This window comes from Nothobranchius furzeri, chromosome 18 (assembly GCF_043380555.1).
Source record: "Nothobranchius furzeri strain GRZ-AD chromosome 18, NfurGRZ-RIMD1, whole genome shotgun sequence".
Classification (NCBI taxonomy): domain Eukaryota; kingdom Metazoa; phylum Chordata; class Actinopteri; order Cyprinodontiformes; family Nothobranchiidae; genus Nothobranchius; species Nothobranchius furzeri.
Window position 1 is genome coordinate 44017651 of NC_091758.1, and position 20804 is coordinate 44038454.

Here is a 20804-nt window from a genome sequence, read left to right on the forward strand (position 1 = left end):
TAACCATCCCGGCATTCCCACACCTCAAAGCACCTCCGGAGCTCTTTGGTTCGATTGTTTAAAAGTCGCTGCAGCCGGGGGCCAGGAGAGCTCATAAAGACAAGAGACGGGAAAACGTCCATCTGGTTTGGTCTAAACTATTCCCTCCCGCTGCTGATGGGCTGCAACAAATAAAGAAGGAGTTCATCTGCAAAAACAACTTCACCTGAAGTGAATAATAAAGTGATGCATTATGTGGAAATTTATACAATCTGAGTAATTTGTTTTTGCACATGAACTCATCCGGGCACGCCCAACCGGGCGAAGACCTAAAGGGAGACCCAGGACACGCTGGAGGGACTATTGGGCCATTCCCATCAGTACCTGGTCGGCCCGGCCCGGATAGCATCGCTTGCTAACATATCTTGGTGGCCTGCCTTTTTTCAGGGTGCAACCAGACGGTTTTTCAGCCCTCTTTCTGAGGGGGTCTGCTTCAGGCTGACCAGGGCCAACACGCCCACTGCTGACAGCAAATTCACACCTTCCACTAGAGCAAGCCTCTGATTGGTGGGTAGAATCAGCCCACATGGGCTTAAGGCATGCTCAATTCATTATCGTGCTGATTACCTAGAAGCTGAAAATGTCTCTGACTGCATTCCTTGCATACCCAAGCAAGGATGTGTGGAATCAACCGGGCCAGGCTGGGGCCGACCGGAGCTACCCGGGCAGGGCCGACCCGGTACAGATGGGAAAGGCCCTTATGTCTCTCGGATGTCCACGGAATGCCGTGGGATTCCCCCGGAGGAGCTGGCCCAAGAGGCTGGGGAGAGGGAAGTCTGGGCCTCCCGCGCTTAGGCTGCTGCCCCCGCCACCCAAACTCGGATGAGTGAGTGAGTGAGTGGATGGATGAACTCTTCACATACAAATATGAAGAGCTTGTTAGAAGAGGCATGTAGAGTTGCTTCCTCTTTCTATTTTTATGCTAAAGCTAAGCTAACAGGATTGGCATGTTTTTCCCAACCAGCCAAGAGCTGCACGAATCTTTTCATCATTATTTAGTGAACGTTGGTTTGTCTCTGCCTTTCACCCGGTGACGGCTGCAGATGCACACCAGGACCCGGCAGACAGGAACAGGCGGTTCAGAACAGATGAGTAAACAAATGCGGCGTCTGTTTAATGTTAGTCTGTATTTAATAAAAACTTGCCTTTGGTTGAATCTTAATGATTTTTTAAGTACAGCTCTAAAGATGGTTGTTCAAACGAGCTGCAAATTTACCAAATAACAAAGCTTAGAGTATTATTTCTGAGTGAAAACTCTGTTGGTGCCGTAGAAAGTCTCTGATTACGAGGGCCAACATCTGGATCCCTCCTCAGCTCTGACCTGGTGTTGTTTGGGGTTGATTACGAGTTTTTTTAGTTTATTATTTAGAAATTTTTAATTTAGGAAGTGAAAACATCCACACGGAGGATCTGTTGCTTCTAGTGCAAATGATAAAGAACAGGAAATGTGTCTGATTTTTCATTCCTGCTCAGCAATTGTGTTTTAATACCCCAAAATGATTTTAAAAAATCTGATTTTTTGAGTTTAAAATGACTGGTTAGGCCGCTCGCTTTGGTTGACTTTGATAAGCTGCCAAGTTTGGCTGCATCTCCAACTAAAGGATGGAGTGACCCATCGGGTCAATCTGCACATGAAGGTCGGTTTCCAGACTCCCCGGAACAAAAAGCTCTAAACATTCAGAATTTGATGTTTTCCCCGGATCTTGTTCAGCCTTCAGCCACCGGTGCTCCAACGACCGGCTCTGTACACGATGCTCGGGTAATATTGGTTTGTATTCTTTAATGTGACGCTGTCACACAGCAGTATTCCTTTTAATGGTCTGACTCGATGAATGTTGGTGAAAACTGTCCCCGATTGATGTCGTGAATATTTCAGTACCTCCCAGAAGCTCATTGTTCCTCTCTGGTTCAAAGAAACATGGGAACTGTGGGATCGGGTTGCATTCAGGCGTCGGCCTCATCAGCCGCCCTGTTTTCCGGCCCTCCCAGCATCAAAGAGACGTTTAAACCTCAGAAAATAAAAACCAGAGAGGGAGTTACTCACGCTTTCAGCCCTGCTGCAGTCGAGGTCAGCGCTCCGCGGCATTCCTCGCCTCCGTCCAAACTCCGCTCCGGGTTAATAAACACCTTCTGGGCAAAAACTTTGTTCTTCGGAGGTGAAGTCACAGTCCTGCGTGTCGCGACTTTTTCACTCAGTGTGCCCGTCTCCTGAATCGAACCTGGCTGTGAGACTGTGCCGGCATCTGGCTCTTTCGGCTGTAGCGTGGTTGTGTGAAATTCCTCGGAAGTGTCTGCCAAAGCTGGCTCTGGCACGCTGCCAGCAGATAGGAAGCTGTCCGATGGGGCCGAGGGGCCTTGGTCAGGCGTTACCGGATCATCCTCAGGTATTACAGTGACAGGTATGGCCAGCACAGGGGGAGAGTCTGCTCTTGAGCCATCCTCCTTTTGTTTCACCCGATCCGTCCCACCCTCCCCTTCCTGGTCCTCTCCCAGGTATGTTTCCACCCAGATGGCTCTGTGGATCTGGACAGGAGAATCCCCTCTGGGAGTCTGCTCTCTCGGTGGTGACGGACTGGTCTGCGCAGACAGGCTGCTGGGAGAAACTCCTGGACTCGCTGCACCTGGAGGGTGTATTCCTTGCTGAGCTGGGATGCTGTGTGACACGGAAGACTGGGATGATAAAGTTATTCCCTTTAATTCAGTGCTGTGGCCTTTCTCTCCAACCTGCACCACCGTTTTCTTTGATGCTAACCGAATACACGTTAAGTTGGAAGACTTTGGAGTGTCTGCGGTTTTGGGAAAGGGGGAGTTAAGAGCCATCGGGGTTGTCGGGGTAACAAGGATTTCCTCACTGGAAGTCGGGACGTTCTCATCCAGCTGAACCTGCAGCCTCTTGCTTACTTCCTCCACGACTGATTTTGTAAAGTCTAAATCGGAGTTATTTGGTTGAGCAGCAGGCGCCAGCTCCGCATTAGGGGGGGATGCGTTCCCAGCATCCTTTTCGCGTTCAGCCGTGCGGACTCTGCACACTTCCCTCACGCTGCTCCTGCCACTGCTGTTGCTGTCTGCAAACGGGAAATCGGGATCACCCGTTGTTAGGGAGATGGCGCTGGAGGAGCCGGGGCTGGAGCTCTGACTGACAGAGTCCCGGGATTCTGCAGAACGTTCCCCCGTCAGCTCCCCTTTTCCTTTAAGGGAATGAACGAACGCACTGATCCCATCCTTCTGCTGGGATTGGGAGAAACGGGGGGAAAGGGGAGATGCAGGCGAGCTTATGCTCTCGGAGGCTTGCGAGTCGCGCTTTCGGTCGCTCTTTTTTTTATGGAAGAAGCTGCTGATGCGCTCCAGCATTCCCCGTTTTTCTTCTGGATTCTGAAAGAGGAAGAACAAGGTGTAGAAATACAGATGATTAACGAAGCTGGACTGGATTGGTTTTGCTTTTGTCTGCGGCGTGGATCACATGCAGATAAAGCTACACGATAAATGGATGGAACCCAGTTTTCTTTAAATATAGTCTCCATCTATGAACATGTCTAGAAACTACGATGCATAAAAATGATTTATTTCACCTTTATACGGGTAATAATGTGATCTACAGTATACCCCAGAAACATGCATGATTATACTTCAGCCCGTTTATATGGCAGGACTGAACCGAGGAATCCTGCTGCTCACTCAGAACATCGAGCTGAACGACTAAAACTCAGATATTAAACTTATTTAAAGTGCAGCTTAAGGGTTTAATTAAACTGCAGTTTAAAAGCAGCAGAACAGCATGACAATCCTTTTGCATCACACTTAAAACCAACTGAGCCAAAGAACACAACCACCTCGCTGCCATCGTGATAAAAATCAGCCTTTAGTGATGCGGACGCGTTCCAACAACACTCCACACACGGAGAGCAACAGGAACAGCGATCGTTTCCCTGCTGAATTACTGTTTTATTCTAAAATCATAAAAATGAGCTAACATTTACTCTTTTCTGTCATAAACCAGCTTTGATTTTTGACCTAGAACTGGTGAAATCCACAATCCTGCAGAGAAAGGGGAGTGTCTGTCCCCGTGGAGGGCGGCCACACCCGTCCTCTCTCAGCGGGTCATCAGTTATCTGCTGAAGGACAAATCAGTGGTGCCATTAAACTTATCGTCCAGAGCCGATCCACGGAGAGAAATGGGTCAAAGGTGCGCCAAAGCGAAGCAGAAAGAGGAAATAAAGCATTCAGTCCGTTTTAAGTGTAATTACGAGAAACACGCCCGGTTTATCCAAAAGCGTTCCACTAAAGGGTCAACACATGTTTGGATCAGCACCGAGCAACCAGAACTTTTAGGGTTTGCAGGAAAACTGAAGAGTTTAGAATAGTTTTAGCTTTAAGAAGAGGAAGAAGCGTTGATTACCTCCAGATCGATCCCAACGGTTCACAGAAAACCTCTGAATGGAGAATCCTTCAGGGTTTGAGTCTCTGTAGGTGCAGCCCTGCTCACCTTTTATTTACTCCCAGCTGTGACCGGGGTCGGGTAGGTGGAGATATTGCGCCACACGTCTGCCTAACGCTCCACTTCCTTATCCCGTTTCAAAGAAAATTCCCACTCTGATCCGATTCCCATGAAGCTGCATCCTCAAGTCAATAAGCAGGAGTTCCATTCCTTCTTTTGTGTGTTTTACCTTCTTTTATTTCATTCTGTTATAAAAGTGAAACGTTTGCCAACATCACGTTGGTCTGTCCCAACACTCGTGTGGACACAGACAACACAGAGGACTGGTCTGACTGGTTTGAGTTTATGGAGCTCGCCTCAGACCGTCAGAGCCATATTTGTGACTCTTTTATTAGATTTAGTCACTTAAGTTTGATTTATTTTAATAACTGAACTCAAACAAAAGGAGAACATGATATTGTTGTTCTTTTGTTAATTCTGTTTGCTGTTTTCTGTTGTTGTTGTTGCTCCCTCACACCTGGTTTCTGTTTACTGGCTCACCACACCTACCTGTGGTAATCATTCGTGTGTTAACCAACAAATATAGCAACTCTTTGTTCTGAGCTTTGTTTATCTCACGCTCTGCCTTTCCACGTGTTTCTTTACTCGTTTGAATTCGCAGCAGTTTTTGTTTCATTTAGAAAAAGTCATTTAATCACAGGTCGTGTCACTATCTGACCCACCTGCCATCGATTCACGAGGAAACACCTGCAAAGGTGCAAAAGAGGGTCAAAGCAGACGATGCATGACTCAGAACTCCATGTTCCTACAGATGAAACCGTACGGGTGTAACTTGATATTAAAAACGCTCTGAAAGGGCATCGGGCGGGTTAGTTAGAGGGTTCTGGCTCGATACATGACCACAGCAGGTGCATCCTCGGATTTGACTCGTTTCCAGAGCCAAACAGCATCCGTGTCTGATAACACACACGAGCTAATGATAGCATTAGCATAGCTCAGATTAAAATGTATTTCTGTATCTTAACTTTCACGCTAGTTCTTGTAAATGTTCCTTTAAATCCTTTTCACAGCCGTCAGCTTTGCATCACTCCATCACTCTGGTAGAAAAAAGGTTTGTCTAGATCAGAGGTCTGCAGCAAGTGACTCTGGAGCCAGAATGGCTCTTTCTTTCCATCCATCCATCCATCCATCCATCCATCCATCCATCCATCCATCCATCCATCCATCCATCCATCCATCCATCCATCCATCCATCCATCCATCCATCCATCCATCCATCCATCCATCCATCCAGGGTCTGCAGCAAGTGACTCTGGAGCCAGAATGGCTCTTTCTTTCTTTCTTTCCTTCCTTCCTTCCATCCATCCATCCATCCTCCACTTATCCGGAGTCGGCGCTCCAGAGGAATCCCAAGGCGTTCCCTGGCCAGGTGAGAGACACAGTCCCTCCACCGTGTCCTGGGTCTACCTTTAGGTCTCCTCCCAGTTGGACGTGCCCGGAAATCTCACCAGGGAAGCGTCCAGGAGGCATCCTGACCAGATGCCCGAGCCACCTCAACTGGCTCCTCTTGATGAGGAGGAGCAGCAGGTCTACTCTGAGCTCCTCCTGGATGACCGAGCTTCTCACCCTATCTCTAAGGGAGAGCCCAGCCACTCTGAGGAGAAAACTAATTTCAGCCGCTTGTATCCGCGATCTCGTTCTTTCGGTCACTACCCAAAGCTCGTGACCACAGGTGAGGGTAGGAACGTAGATCCACCGGTAAATCTTGATAATTTGTTTAAAATTATCAAACAAAATAAAAAAAATACAGACTTGTGCTTTATTATTTAAATGTTATGAAAATACAGCTTTTGGATATTTTTTTAATTGCACTGAATATTTATGGTTTTTATTTTTTTTTGCAAAAATATTTACTTTTCTTGTTTTTAAAACCAAATAACAGAAACAAAATAACAGCAAATGTCTTAAATGTGTTACTCACAAAGCGGGAAAAAACATGTCTGACTTTTTATTCTCTGAATCACGAGAAGAAAGACGCTTTCCCAGTGGCCGTGATCCTCTTCCACAGACATGCATTAAAATATAAACGGTATCTTTTAAAAAGGCTCATGCACACAAACGTTTTATTTTGGTGAGAAAAGCCGCTATGAACTTACCCCGGCTTTCCACCGGAGCCGTCAGCAGCGCGAGTCGGCCGCGTCTCAGGAGCAGCATGTCGCGGCCTTTACGCGCCGGTTCTATTTTCTACGCGTGACGCCTCTGAAACGGGTCAAGTTCGACATTTTTGGGGAAGGAAAGACAGGAAATCGGACGCGGAAACGGAGCAAAGCTCCCGAGATTTTCAGAATAAAGAAACGTATTGCCTTCCGGTTGCTTTACTTTAAAAAAAAAGTTACTAACTGTGCGTCCCCGTGAGAAGTTATCACCTAGCTAGCGGTCTCCTTTGTTTTTCAGGTCCGTATTGGCGATTATGAAACGGACAGAACATAAAACACAAATCTATTGGAGCCATGTTGTAGTTTTCTCCTGCTTGTTGTTGTGTTTACTGACGAAGTCACTCGTGTGACTTCGTGCTCGGTCGGTGACAGCTGCTCCCCTGCTGCTACGCGTCTCGTGGGAAGGGCCAAGCAGCAGCTTACGCGAGCAAGACGTGCTGCTGCAGTAACGTGCTGCTGACGGCTCCGGTGGAAAGGAGGGGTTAGGCTTAGGCTCGACTCAAACTAGCAGTTAGCTCATCAACCTTGAACAACATAAACACAGTTTCTCCAAACTGAGGCCCATTCAGGAAGCCATCTACAGGTCATTCTGTGTTTATTTATGGAGAAGACTTCAAAATGCCCCAAACATTCCTTTTACTGAGGAGGCGGCTTCATTCTGACCACCATAACGCCGTTTAATCAGCAGTTTTCAGTTGGAAACAAATCAGCCGGTTGATTTAGGAGAACAAGCCACTCTCAAGCCATCCGATCCAGCTGCTTTCATTATACTTCTGCCACAATATTTTATCACTTCCCCTTCCTAACGACAAAAGCCCATTCTCAGTTTCGCCATGGTGATTCTGATCAGATGCGTGCGGTTTGTGAGCCCGTCTTTTAGAAAAAGTGCAGCTAAGCAGGTTTTCTTCTGTTTATGAGCCTCTGTGGTGCTGGGGGCGTGGGCTTTGCAGCTGAATCCTAACAGGAATCGAGCTTTTCCTACAAAAGGAAATCACGTTAAAACTCTGGTTCTATTATCAGTAAAAAACACGTGTCAGTTCAATCGTTGTTGCACAAAAAGCTCTGTCCAATGAGAGGAAAAAGCCGTGAGAACTTTGTTGAAAGGGGTTTCTAAAGTTAAAGAGACTCAAATATTTCAGCAAAAATGTTATTTTATAAAAGTATCTTCAGACAATCTCTGCAGCAGGCCGCTTAGATCGGAGGACATGCATGAAAAAAATAAAGCAGCATTTAAATTTTAAGGCTCAGAGAGAATTGGTGGCCGCCACTTGGTTGCTGCAACACCTGCTTAGGCAGAACAATCCTAAATCTGAGACATCGGAGGTAAAAATGCACAAAGAGACCCACCTTGGGTGATTTGGAGGGAGACATGGGGCTGTCCGGCTGAGACATGTCAAAGCTGATCATGGAGGAGTACTCAGACTGAGGGTCCCACTCCGACTCTGGATGGAAACTGCACTCTGTGTAAACGCTCATCTGGTCGAAGCTCCTGGTGGAGGGAGGCAGGAAACGGGGAGAGGGGGAGGAACAGAGGATGTTATGTCACGGGCTTTTGCTTCCCCCCTCATTGTAAAGAGCTGTTTACTCTGGGATTGTACCCTAACTCAGAAAAACCCTTAAACGTGAGAAACAACAAGTTTAAATCCGCCTCGGCGTGCAGCATGCTCTCCGGCGTGGACAGCTCCAGTGCCACTGGTGCCGAGGTGAAGACACACCGAACGGGTCCAACATGAGGCACCGGCTGGACTCGGAGCAACCAGAGAGCTGCGGAGGATTGTGGCACGCGTGTGAGGCCTTACTTCTGCTTTAGGGAGTGGTGTTTCTGCAGCTGAGCTTTACAGACGGATCACCAGTCGTTCCTGTTTGGTTTAACCGTTCAGAGGCTCACTCTGCACGCTTTAGCTCACGCCTGCGATGCAACAGTAGAGACTCACTCATTCACAAACATGCATTATATCCGGACACAAGGAAGGCATGTCGGCTGGGGCCACCGTTGGTTATGACGTGCAGCTCTGCAGTTTCTCCACAGGGTGGCAGAACATGACTGGTTTTTAGAATGAGGAATGTCAGGAAGCCCAAACAGTAATCCTGGGAATTGTTACGTCTTTTAAAAAAATGCAAATAAAACTACAAACTAATACGGAGACCAACAACAGGCCTCGTGACAGATTCAGCTAAATGAAAACGAAGGCTTTGCAGATGTTTGACCACTTTTTTTGTTCTAGTCACACCATCTGATCTTAAACTTACATCTGCTAAAAAAAGACTTCCAGGATCGGATTTACACACATTTGAATGCTTCAGCTTTTTAAATATAATTTAAATGTTCCTTTAGGCTCGTTTTGAGAAGCAAAGTAAAAATAATTCCTTTGTTCCCATTTCATGGTTTGACTTTCTCTCTTATTTTGAAAAGCTACTTCCTTTAGATGTTAGGATTTAGGTCTAGTTTATTTCTTTATTTATGATTTAGTCTTTCAGTGTCGTAATCCACGAGGGAAAGGTGAGAAACACACAACAAGGAGGGAATTAACGTATTTACCCTTTATACTGAACTCAGTTTCAATAATTCCTTAAATGCATCCTAACTCCTGGTGAATCTGACTCCGCTCACTTCCAGCTGCATTTTTTCAGATAAAACAACAAACGAGGTGTGCGGGGGTCGGCTTGCAGGTCGGAGGCAGAGAGATGAAGCACGGGTCGGGCTCGGAGGAGGAAAATACAGAAAGGAGAGGAATTCTGTCAACATTTCTGCTTTTATAGTTCAGGCTGCACAGTGGCACAGTGGTTAGCGCTGCCTAGCAGCAAGAAGGTCCTGAGTTCACATCCCGGCCTGGGGTCTCTCTGCATGGAGTTTGCATGTTCTCCCGGTGCATGCGTGGGTTCCTTCCAGGTGCTCCGGCTTCCTCACACAGTCCAAAAACTTGTCCTCAGGTGTGCTTGGTTGTTTGTCCTGCGTCTCTGTTGCCCTGCCCTGTCCAGGGTGTCCCCCACCTGTTTGCCCAGAGACTGCTGGAAACGGCTACCTGCCCCCCACGACCCTGCGTGCATAAGCGGGTAAAGACGATGGATGGATGGATGGATGGATCAGCATGCATACGTTTAAAACTAAAGTCTACACGAGCCCCTCTTTCCTTGTGATTTCACTGAAACTAAGCAGATGTGATGCTCACTCAGGCAGTCAGAGAAACAGCATCCTGTTCTTATCTCCAAACATCAAACCAAACATGTCTGTTTTGGGATTGTTTTCCTTTTCCTACAATGACTCATTGTCTTCTAGAAAAGAGCGAGCGCCAGCTCGTTTCCATGCAGCCATAAGGGACTGAAGGTTGCGCCACCGTGGGACGGTGCCGACGCACGGCTGTCAGCACCGTCCCATGAAGTCACCCTGTTTTGTGTTGATGCAGTTTTGTTGCGGTTGCCTCCGGCGTGAGAACTGACTCACGGTGTTTGGTTTGATGCGCTGACTGCCACCTCTTCAGATGGATGTGCCCCAGAGCGGTGCAGCTGTGTCATGCAGGAACTCGGCGTTTTCCCAAATAGGAAGTTTTGCAATGCAGGATGAAAAATAAGGAAGAGAGCTGAGCTTTGACTGATGTCCTATAACTGGGGATCAGTCTGAGCTCAAACATGCAGCGACAACATGTTCACTTCTGCAAACCTTCTTTTGTTTCACCTACGGGAAAAAGTAGCCTGGAAGCCATCCTGTGGGTTTAAATATGGTCTCACCATGAATAACTGAGCAGTCTTTAACTGGACAGCACTGAGGACCAATCAGAGCAATGAACAATGTGACATATTCATCACTATGGAAACCAATGGGACAGTCCACCATGCTGGTCCAAAATGCGTCCTTTTTCTAAATGAAGGACTTAAGTACCTCCACCTGCTCTTGACTCAAAGACTCGCCCAAGTCTAGCGCTAAAGCTGTTTCAAACGAGGGCTGTTCCTGAGCTGACGCCATCTTTGTAGTTTTTCTCCATCATACTGAAGCTCCAATGGAGCGTGTCTAGACCGACCTGCAGAGCAAAATCTCTTCCGCTGTTGGTCTTGGCTAGGGAAACCGTACAAGTGGAGAAAAGCCACAGCAAAAGATGGAGATGCAAGTCTAACAGGGCAGTTCTTAAAGGTCCTGTTTACTGAGAAAACATGTAACGCTTGATCCAAACGATCGTCACTCTGAGTTGCACAAGCATGCTGAGCTTGAAAATTGTCTTCCTGCATTAGCTGGAAAACAATTGGGTCAGAAAAAGCCAGCATCTTCTATGTCACAGGGAAAATCAGCATTCATGGCCCCGCCCACTTTGACTTGTGCCCATCTCGGCTGCTAGAAGCTAACACGTTTAACCAAGCAAGCGTGAGAGCCACGTTGCTGTTAGCCAATCAGAGGGGAGATGTTTGCATATGCAGATGACATCAAACAACCCGCTCCCAGAACAAACAGCCTCTGAAAAAAGCTAAATGACCCTGTAGTGATGAAAAGTGAAAACCGTTGGGTAACGCCCATCAACTCGATTCAGTTTGAGCCCGGCTGAATTAGTCTGATCGGCACTTTTCAGGACCAGTGTTACTTTTGCACTAAATAAATCGATGATTTAGTTTGCTTTTGCTTTTCCGCCACCGCTGACCCCATCCTAGTCCTCTGGGTTTAGTTTGAAGAGGCGAACGCACGGCAGGTATGTGTAGCTGAAAGCCAAACGTCAGCTGCAGAACAAAGAAAGCTCACTGAGAAAATGTGACCTCATCTTGCTTCCACACAGAAGCTCTTGAGAATAACCCCCAGCGTTAGAACGGCTTGTGTGAAACCCGTCTGCCTCTGTCAGTGCACAGGCACAAACCAGCTCCAACCTGCCTGGACCTCCTGAAGCTCCAACAAAGCTCCTCTGTTTCAAACACAACCAAGTGGAAGTTCACGAGGAACGTTAGCTGTTTTCCCGTTAACACACCTTGGAAACACGTCTTTGTTTAGCCTTCTGTTTTCTACAGATCTGTACGGGAGCAGAAAAATACCAGAATTAGATTATATTTAACAAGTTTTCAGCCGTAAAAGACTCAGATGTGCTTTAATGAATTCAAAAATCCTGCTTTATGATGCTGGAACGTTTCCAGACTGTTTAAGTCTTCTTCGTCATTCCTAAGTTATGTGGGGAAGTATTTTCGTCGCACATTAACGTGCAGAGCTCGAGCTGCTTCATGATGCATCAGAATTTAAAAACGCCGAAAGGCGGGAACCTTCTTCCAGCTTCAAAAACGTTATTCTTCATCGTTTAACAGAAACTGATATAAACAGTCACTGAGGAATCTTAAAGTATGAAAATGTGCACAATAAATCTGCCAGTTTAAAACAAGACATGATAAGAAACAAAGCATAGGAATTTTAAGTTATGGAAATTGTGAGGGAGTTTCCAAATCTCTCAAACTGTTAGCAGAAGTCCTAAACCTCCCTCCATCCATCCATCCATCCATCCATCCATCCATCCATCCATCCATCCATCCAACCAACAGGGGTCTGCAGCAAGTGACTCTGGAGCCAGAATGGCTCTTGATATCTATCTATCTATCTATCCATCCATCCATCCATCCATCCATTCATTTTCATCTGCTTATCCGGAGTCGGGTCGCGGGGGCAATAGCCTAAGTCGAGAGGCCCAGACTTCCCTCTCCCCAGCCACTTGGGCCAGCTCCTCCGGGGGAATCCGAAGGTGTTCCCTGGCCAGGTGAGAGACATAGTCCCTCCACCGTGTCCTGGGTCTACCTTTAGGTCTCCTCCCGGTTGGACGTGCCCGGAAAACCTCACCAGGGAGGCGTCCAGGAGGCATCCTGACCAGATGCCCGAGCCACCTCAGCTGGCTCCTCTCAATGTGGAGGAGCAGCAGGTCTACTCCGAGCCCCTCGTGGATGACAGAGCTTCTCACCCTATCTCTAAGGGGGAGCCCAGCCACTCCACAGAGAAAACTCATTTCAGCTGCTTGTATCTGTGACCTCGTTCTTTCGGTCACTACCCAAAGCTCGTGACCATGAGTGAGGGTGGAACGTAGATCTACCGGTAAATCATCTCTCTCCACCACGACAGACCGGTACAACGCCCGCATCACTTAAACTCCACTTGGGGCAGGACCTCATCCCTGACCCGGAGAGGGCTTTCTACCCTTTTCCGACCCAAGACCATGGTCTCGGATTTAGAGGAGCTGATTCTCATCCCAGCTGCTTCACGCTCGGCTGCAGACCGCTCCAGCAAAAGCTGAAGATCATGTTCTGATGAAGCCAACAGGACCACATCATCTGCAAACAGCACACACACCTAAGCGTCTTAGGTGTGTGTGTTCAGATGAAGCTTGTTGCAGCAACCTGAACTGGAAGAAAGTGATGCACGGGAGGTAAAACTTGCAAACTGATAAATATTTTGGAATGCACCACAAATTTTAGGAAACAAGAATTTAGAATAACTGTTTTGAACATTTGTAGCAACAAGACTGGCTGGAGGATTGGCATCTGGCCTCCTGATCCGAGCGAGATTACCACACAGTCCAGTCACAAACCTGCCGTTTCTCCACCGAACGACGGCCGAGGCAGAAAAACAAGAAAATGAGCTCACACCATCTTAAGATGTTTGTACAAGCCCATCAGCGAGCCCATCTTCTGCAGTTTCCAAGCAGCTGTGAGATTAATACTGAATTAACAGAACAGGTTGAAGCCAAGAAAATGTTCATCTCAGCTTAGACACAAACAAGAGAATTGGACTGAATGAGCTGGGTAAGCCTGCTGAAGCTCCCGAAGAAACGCACACAAGGGATGGAAGGGATTCAACGGCTGACTCAGGCTGTGTGGCATACGAGGGGCTTAATGAGTCACCAGGAGCTGCTGGTGGTGGTTTACAGAACAAAACCCTCACTGATGATGGCACCAACAGCCAAGTTCGGACTACGGTTAAAGAAGGCTGGAGCCCTGCCCGGTGTAAGGGTCAAGTTGCTCAATAGGAAACTTCTGCCTGCACCGAGTGCAGCTTATAACTCTGAAAAGGTTTTTCTTTCTTTCTTCACAAACTGCTTAAGTGTATGGTGTGTGATAATCAGATCTTAGACCACAGATGTGCACATTTTTGCAAAGCAACGGCTGTTTGCAAGAGTGCCTGATGATCCACTAGGGAGTGGCAGCAGTAACCGCTGCAGGGGGAAGCGTTTGCCAGAGAGAGGGCGGTTCTGCAACAACCAGTAAACTCCAGCCCTTGTGCTTCCATTCTGGAGCAAAACCCGCGAGCAGGGCAAACCATGTCAGTGTGTTTGCAAAAGCTTTCAAGCATTTACCAGCTCCAGTTTCAGACACCGCTCTGGCTGCAGGAAGTCGAGTGCAGTGGAAGTCACGGACAACAGGCCGTGTGTCAGCCTGGGGGACAGTTTTCCCAAAAGAACAAGGAACCGGAGATGGAAGCCCATCACAAGGAGTCTATGGATCAGTAAAATTCATCCTAACCATAAAACTGTCTGTTAGCTGCTCCCTATCCTTAATTTAATGTCTGTTTTTGAGAGTAGATCAACAAACTAAAGGCCACTGATGATGGGTTGATGCTGTGTTTAGCAACCAACCCCCCAGACTCCCATTCACTGAGCACAACCCAGAGAGCCTAAAACAGCCACAGACACGTTTCATTCTCCTGAACATGGTCAAAAGTGGCAGCTCTGCTTCTGTGTCAGCTGATTTCATCATCCAATCAGAGCCCTTTCTGCTCTGTTGCTAGGAAAACCCTGAAATGCTATCAGCTCTGTGATTTGTGTGACTGCTGAAGTGTTTACGGCCGTGAGAGTTTAGAGAACGATGAAGCCAAGCAGGAAAAGAAACTAAATCATCTTTGATAAGGCACCTCTCAAGATAAATTCACGAGGCGCTTCACAAGAACAAAAAAAAATCAAGAGTTTTTAAAACGATTAAAAATGTCAGGAATGGGAAAGAAGGAAATGAGTGGATCCCGGGAACGGTGGAGAAGGGGTGGTGATGAAGGTCACGCAAAAGCCAGCTTGAACAGCGAACCCTAACCCCGCTTAAACATCAGAACTGGGCCGTAATTATACATGTATATAATAAATATATGCATAAAATAACAGCAGTAAATAGCAACCATAACACTGGTACTGATATCTATACCTATGTAGTCCCCCCAATGCTGATTTTATGCTGCCATAAACGGCGAATCTTCTGATCACTGAAGGGCGCCGTCTACATCACACTGCCACACTAGCCGTCCCCTGAATGGATTAATAAATTAAATAAAGCTTTCCGAAATGATCGCAAAACGCTGACGTCATAGCAAAATCAGGTGTTACACCATATTCTGTGACCCACCACAATTATTGACCCCAGGGGGCAGTGTTGCATTTTGTTGCATCTGTACATCCTGAACTGGCATAAAAGAAGAAGATGCTACGTTAAAACCGTAAACTACGTAAGCTTTGAGGAAGTTGTGCGGCGCGGACCGTGGTCACACGATACAACAGTGGCTATCACAGAATGTGACCATCTGCATCTCAGTAATAATGCAGATGTCTTAAATTTCACTACAGATAATAACAATGAAAGGCGTTTCGTGATGTTTGTGTCATTTTATTTCCCTTTTATCTCCACCGGTACATATGAGCGGCATTGGAGTGACAGGGAAAAAAAACATAGCAACCAGATAATCTGCAGTGGTTTCTAATTGAGGATGTGGATCACAACAATTTATTTCAATAAATGGAAGTTCTGAACATTTTACCTGCGGACCTCGCATGTTGTAAAATCAATGTTTAACGTTAGCAAACATTTCCTGTCAAAGCCCTGCTTATCGCTGCGTTTACTGTCCCGTTTGCATTAACACACGTACGCTCTTTCTAATGACCACGGTCCGCGCCGCACAACTTCCTCAAAGCTTACGTAGTTTACAGTTTTAACGTAGCATCTTCTTCTTTTATGCCAATTCAGGATGTACAGACGCAACAAAATGCAACACTGCCCCCTGGGGTCACAAACTGTGATGGGTCGCAGAATTTGGTGTAACACCTGAAAGGGCCACTTTCATATGGAGCCCGGCACCGTGGGGGAGAAGAGCGACCTTCACAGCACTAAAGTGGAAACGCAGCTATAAACATTAGTGGTTATAAAGCCGTTTGGTTTGTGTGTGAGAAGTTTCATGACGTTCTAACGAGGAAACAAGCGTCAGTGAGCGTAGGGCTGGTGGTCGTACTCCAAAGCGGACTCATTTACAGATCAGTCACACAAGACTTTCCCTTTCCAAAGTAGTTCAGATACTGATTTATTCTAACAAACCAAAACGATCTTCTGCTAAAACATTTATCCAGACTGAACAGAACACAGAAACGTTGCTGAGGGATCGGTGAAGTCCGACCTTCAGTAGTCTGGAGATGTGTGCATGATGGGAAGCTGCACCCGAAACCCCCAAAAAAGAAACTTCCAGCTCCGTCTGTCAGCACCTCGGGCAGACATGATAATAATCTGTGTGTTGTAGTGAGTGATGTGTCGGTCGCGAACGAACCTGCTCCAAGAGCCGGTTCTTTGAAGTGAACGACGGGAGCCAGCTCGTCATTGGGAGCCGTCCCCTCCCCCCTCCCCTCTTGCTTTGGTGAAAGCTACAGACGATTGGTCAACATGTGTAACTGCATGTCCAGACTGTCCACACACAGAGCAGTAGGGGCGAGGAAGAGGGAGGATCAGACTCAGACACACAGCAGAGCACATGCGGGTGGAAGGAGACAAGAGGAATGACGAGGAGGAAAAAGGCGAGCGAGAGAGAGGAGAGTGCGATGAAGACGGTGAGAAAATGAGCGCCGGCAGTCGGAAAGTGGAGATTTTTTAAAGTGCTCAGTTATTAAATCCATAGAAATGATAAATATTTGATATATTGCATTTTTTACATTAGTAAATCATTTTACATATAGTTTTGCATTATTTTGGTTACAAATGTACTCTACGCAACAGAAAATCTGAGGAGCCACTTGGGAGCCGAAAGAGCCGGCTCTTTTTGGTGAGCTGAGCCAAAAGAACCGGCTCTCTAAAAAGAGCCGCAATTCCCCATCACTAGCGTGTTGCATCTGCCCCTTTGATGAACGAGGTCATCACATCCCCTCACGTCCTACAGGTGGCACTCATCACATCCCCACACGTCCTACAGGTGGCACTCATCACATCCCCACACGTCCTACAGGTGGCACTCATCACATCCCCATACGTCCTACAGGTGGCACTCGTCACATCCCCACACGTCCTACAGGTGGCACTCGTCACATCCCCACACGTCCTACAGGTGGCACTCATCACATCCCCACACGTCCTACAGGTGGCACTCATCACATCCCCACACGTCCTACAGGTGGCACTCATCACATCCCCATACGTCCTACAGGTGGCACTCGTCACATCCCCACACGTCCTACAGGTGGCACTCGTCACATCCCCACACGTCCTACAGGTGGCACTCGTCACATCCCCACACATCCTACAGGTGGCACTCGTCACATCCCCACACGTCCTACAGGTGGCACTCGTCACGTCCCCACACGTCCTACAGGTGGCACTCGTCACATCCCCACACATCCTACAGGTGGCACTCGTCACATCCCCACACGTCCTACAGGTGGCACTCGTCACATCCCCACACGTCCTACAGGTGGCACTCGTCACATCCCCACACGTCCTACAGGTGGCACTCGTCACGTCCCCACACGTCCTACAGGTGGCACTCGTCACATCCCCACACGTCCTACAGGTGGCACTCGTCACGTCCCCACACATCCTACAGGTGGCACTCGTCACATCCCCACACATCCTACAGGTGGCACTCGTCACATCCCCACACGTCCTACAGGTGGCACTCGTCACATCCCCACACATCCTACAGGTGGCACTCGTCACATCCCCACACGTCCTACAGGTGGCACTCGTCACGTCCCCACACGTCCTACAGGTGGCACTCGTCACATCCCCACACGTCCTACAGGTGGCACTCGTCACGTCCCCACACGTCCTACAGGTGACACTCATCACGTCCCCACACGTCCTACAGGTGGCACTCGTCACATCCCCACACATCCTACAGGTGGCACTCGTCACGTCCCCACACGTCCTACAGGTGGCACATTCAAACATTTTCATTTTCACAAGCGGAACGTTTCCCAACCGTCTGCCCCGTTCCGAAACAATCAAGTCAAACAGAAAGCTGACCTGGCGGTGATGCGGATCAACTCGTTTTAATCACACAAAACAATAATTACAATCGTTAAACAATGACTCTTTCAAAACTACAAACTGGTTTTCCATCTGTCTCCATGTCCAATAACCAAGGCCTCATGTCTTCCAAAGAGGGATCTGCTCTGGCGATGCTAACCTAAAGGCTGTGGATGTTTTCCTCTGGCAAACAGACGGAAACCATCGCTGTAACCAGCTCTCTGCCAGCCTGTTGCCCATGCTGCCCTTCTCTGGAAACCCAGCAGTGTTCAGTAAATGATGTGTGACGGACACGGAAAGAGTTCAAAATAAAAGCCTCTTCAGCCGTTTTCACAAGTAAAGTCCAGAAGATGAAGTCCAGGTGGTTACAAGTTCAGACAAAAGTTCTTACTTAACCACCAAATAGTTCCCGAGCGCGGCTGTGTCTGCAGCTCACCACTCCCCCAGGGGATGGGTCAAATGCGGAGAACAAATTTTGCACACACACCTGTGTGTGTGACAACTAATGGGACTTTAACTTTAACTTTAAAACGTGTTGAACAAGTGGAGAAAAGATCTCCACGGCACGTCTTCTATGGGGTGCCATTTGTAAAGTCAAACAGTCATAATCCAACAGCAATATTTTTGGTTATTTAGCATATCATAAGAGAAAAAATTGGGAGTTCACTTTATTGAAATCATATTTTCATCATGTTATTCATACTTTTATAAATGTTAAAGTTTCCAAATAAATATTTAGTTAGCAAGCTAAATATTTAATTTGTAGTTAAATATTTATTTTGCAAACTAAATATGTAGGTCTGATCTAAATATTTAGTTTGTGAAATAAATATTTAATTCACTAACCAAATATTTAATTTACTAATTACATATTTATTTTGGAACTAAATATTTAATTTGTAAATTAAATATTTATTTTCCAAAATAAATATTTAGATCCCAGCTAAATATTTATTTTGAGCTAAACATTTAGTTTGCAAAATCAGTATTTTGGAAATAAATATTTAAGTCTGAATCAAAAAATGTAAAATATAGTGTGGAGCTAAATAATGTCGTGGAAAATAAAAATTTAGCTGGTACTTAAACATTTAGCTAATATGCAAATTCGCTTGCCAATAAGCGGAAGTTGGTTACCAAAATAAAAGCTGGATCTCGCTAACCTCTTTATAAACTCTTGCTCCGAACCAGAACTTGTTTTATCTCCAGTTCAATTCTTCTGAACATGTCCGACAAATTGGCTGAAGAAGAATAGAACCAGAGATAAAACAAGTTCTGGTTCGGAGCAAGAGTTTATAAAGAGGTTAGCGAGATCCAGCTTTTATTTTGGTAACCAACTTCTGCTTATTGGCAAGCAAATTTGCATATTAGCTAAATGTTTAAGTACCAGCTAAATATTTATTTTCCACGATGTTATTTAGCTCCACACTATATTTTATATTTTTGGGTCAGACTTAAATATTTATTTCCCAAATACTGATTTTGCAAACTTAAAGTTTAGCTGGGATCTAAATGTTTTTTCGGAAAATAAATGTTTAATTTACAAATTAAATATTTAGTTCCAAAATAAATATTTAATTAGTAAATTAAATATTTAGTTAGTGATTTAAATATTTATTTTACAAACTAAATATTTAGATCAGGACTAAATATTTAGTTTGCAAAATAAATATTTAACTACAAATTAAATATTTAGCTTGCTAACTAAATATTTATTTGGAAACTTTAACATTTATAAATGTATGAATAACATGGTGAAAATATGACTTCGAAAAAGTGAACTCCCAATTTTTTCTCTTATGATATGCTAAATAACCAAAAATATTGCCATTAGATTATGACTGTTTGACTTTACAAATGGCACCCCATAAATATTTAGTTAGTGAATTAAATATTTATTTTACAAACTAAATATTTAGATCAGACCTACATATTTAGTTGGCAAAATAAATATTTAACTACAAATTAAACATTTAGCTTGCTAACTAAATATTTATTTGGAAACTTTAACATTTATAAATGTGTGAATAACATGATGAAAATATGATTTCAAAAAAGTGAACTCCCAATTTTTTCTCTTATGATATGCTAAATAACCAAAAATATTGCTGTTAGATTATGACTGACTTTACAAATGGCACCCCATACATCTCCTAACTGATGATCTGCTTCAAAAACGGTTTCAAACCTTTTCAAGGAGAGGTGAGAAAATGAAGTAATGAAAGGAACACAAAACTAAACATTTGAACATCCTGTAAGTATTTTACTAAAATTTACTCTAATTTCCCCACGAGGAAACATGAACAAGGTAGATTAGATCGACTGGAGGAATGAGGCAAACCCCGTTCATGGCATGTCTTTAAGCTCTAAATGGGTCCAACTATGGAAATTCCAAAAAATAATACAAACCTATTTTTTTGCACCTTGACTGGAGATCCGAGCTCCTGTAGCAGCCTTTCTCATCCTGTTTTCCTAATAATAGGAGTAACATTTCACAACCCGCTCCCTGAAGCCAACAGGCTTCACTCATGACTGGATCGATTTGTTTTCTCACTCTGCCGCACACACAGCTTCCTGTTTGTTTTAACAGTCAATGGTCAAAACGTATCTCAGCAATGTTCAGCATGTTTAAAGGTAAACATCTGGAACAGAGTCCAGGACCACTCAGAAAAGAGTGTGATGAAATCCAAGGGGCCTGCAGCTGAACTTATCATCCGATGTAGTAGAAAGCAGGATGATGACGAGCTGGATCAGGAAGGTCGGATCTCCTGAGGTATGAACACTTCTATAGATGATTAACTGATGTATGGAAGTATTTGTGACCCTAAAAAACATCATCTTAATGTCTTGTAAAAATACAAGTAATCATATAAATCTGTACATAAAAGATTTAGTTTTTTGCTATTTCT

General features: G+C 45.6%; 1 protein-coding gene across 1 annotated transcript in view; it reads right to left on the reverse strand.

The window, feature by feature from the left end:
* The window catches only part of crybg1a (crystallin beta-gamma domain containing 1a), a 43817-nt gene that overhangs the window by 15661 nt on the left and 7352 nt on the right, over nt 1–20804 (reverse strand). The window contains exons 2-3 of the mRNA XM_054741942.2: nt 8038–8179; nt 2084–3411 (exon numbers count right to left, since the gene is read on the reverse strand). Of these exons, the coding sequence (XP_054597917.2) occupies nt 2084–3411; nt 8038–8179 (1470 nt within the window). The remainder of the gene's footprint in view (nt 1–2083; nt 3412–8037; nt 8180–20804) is intronic.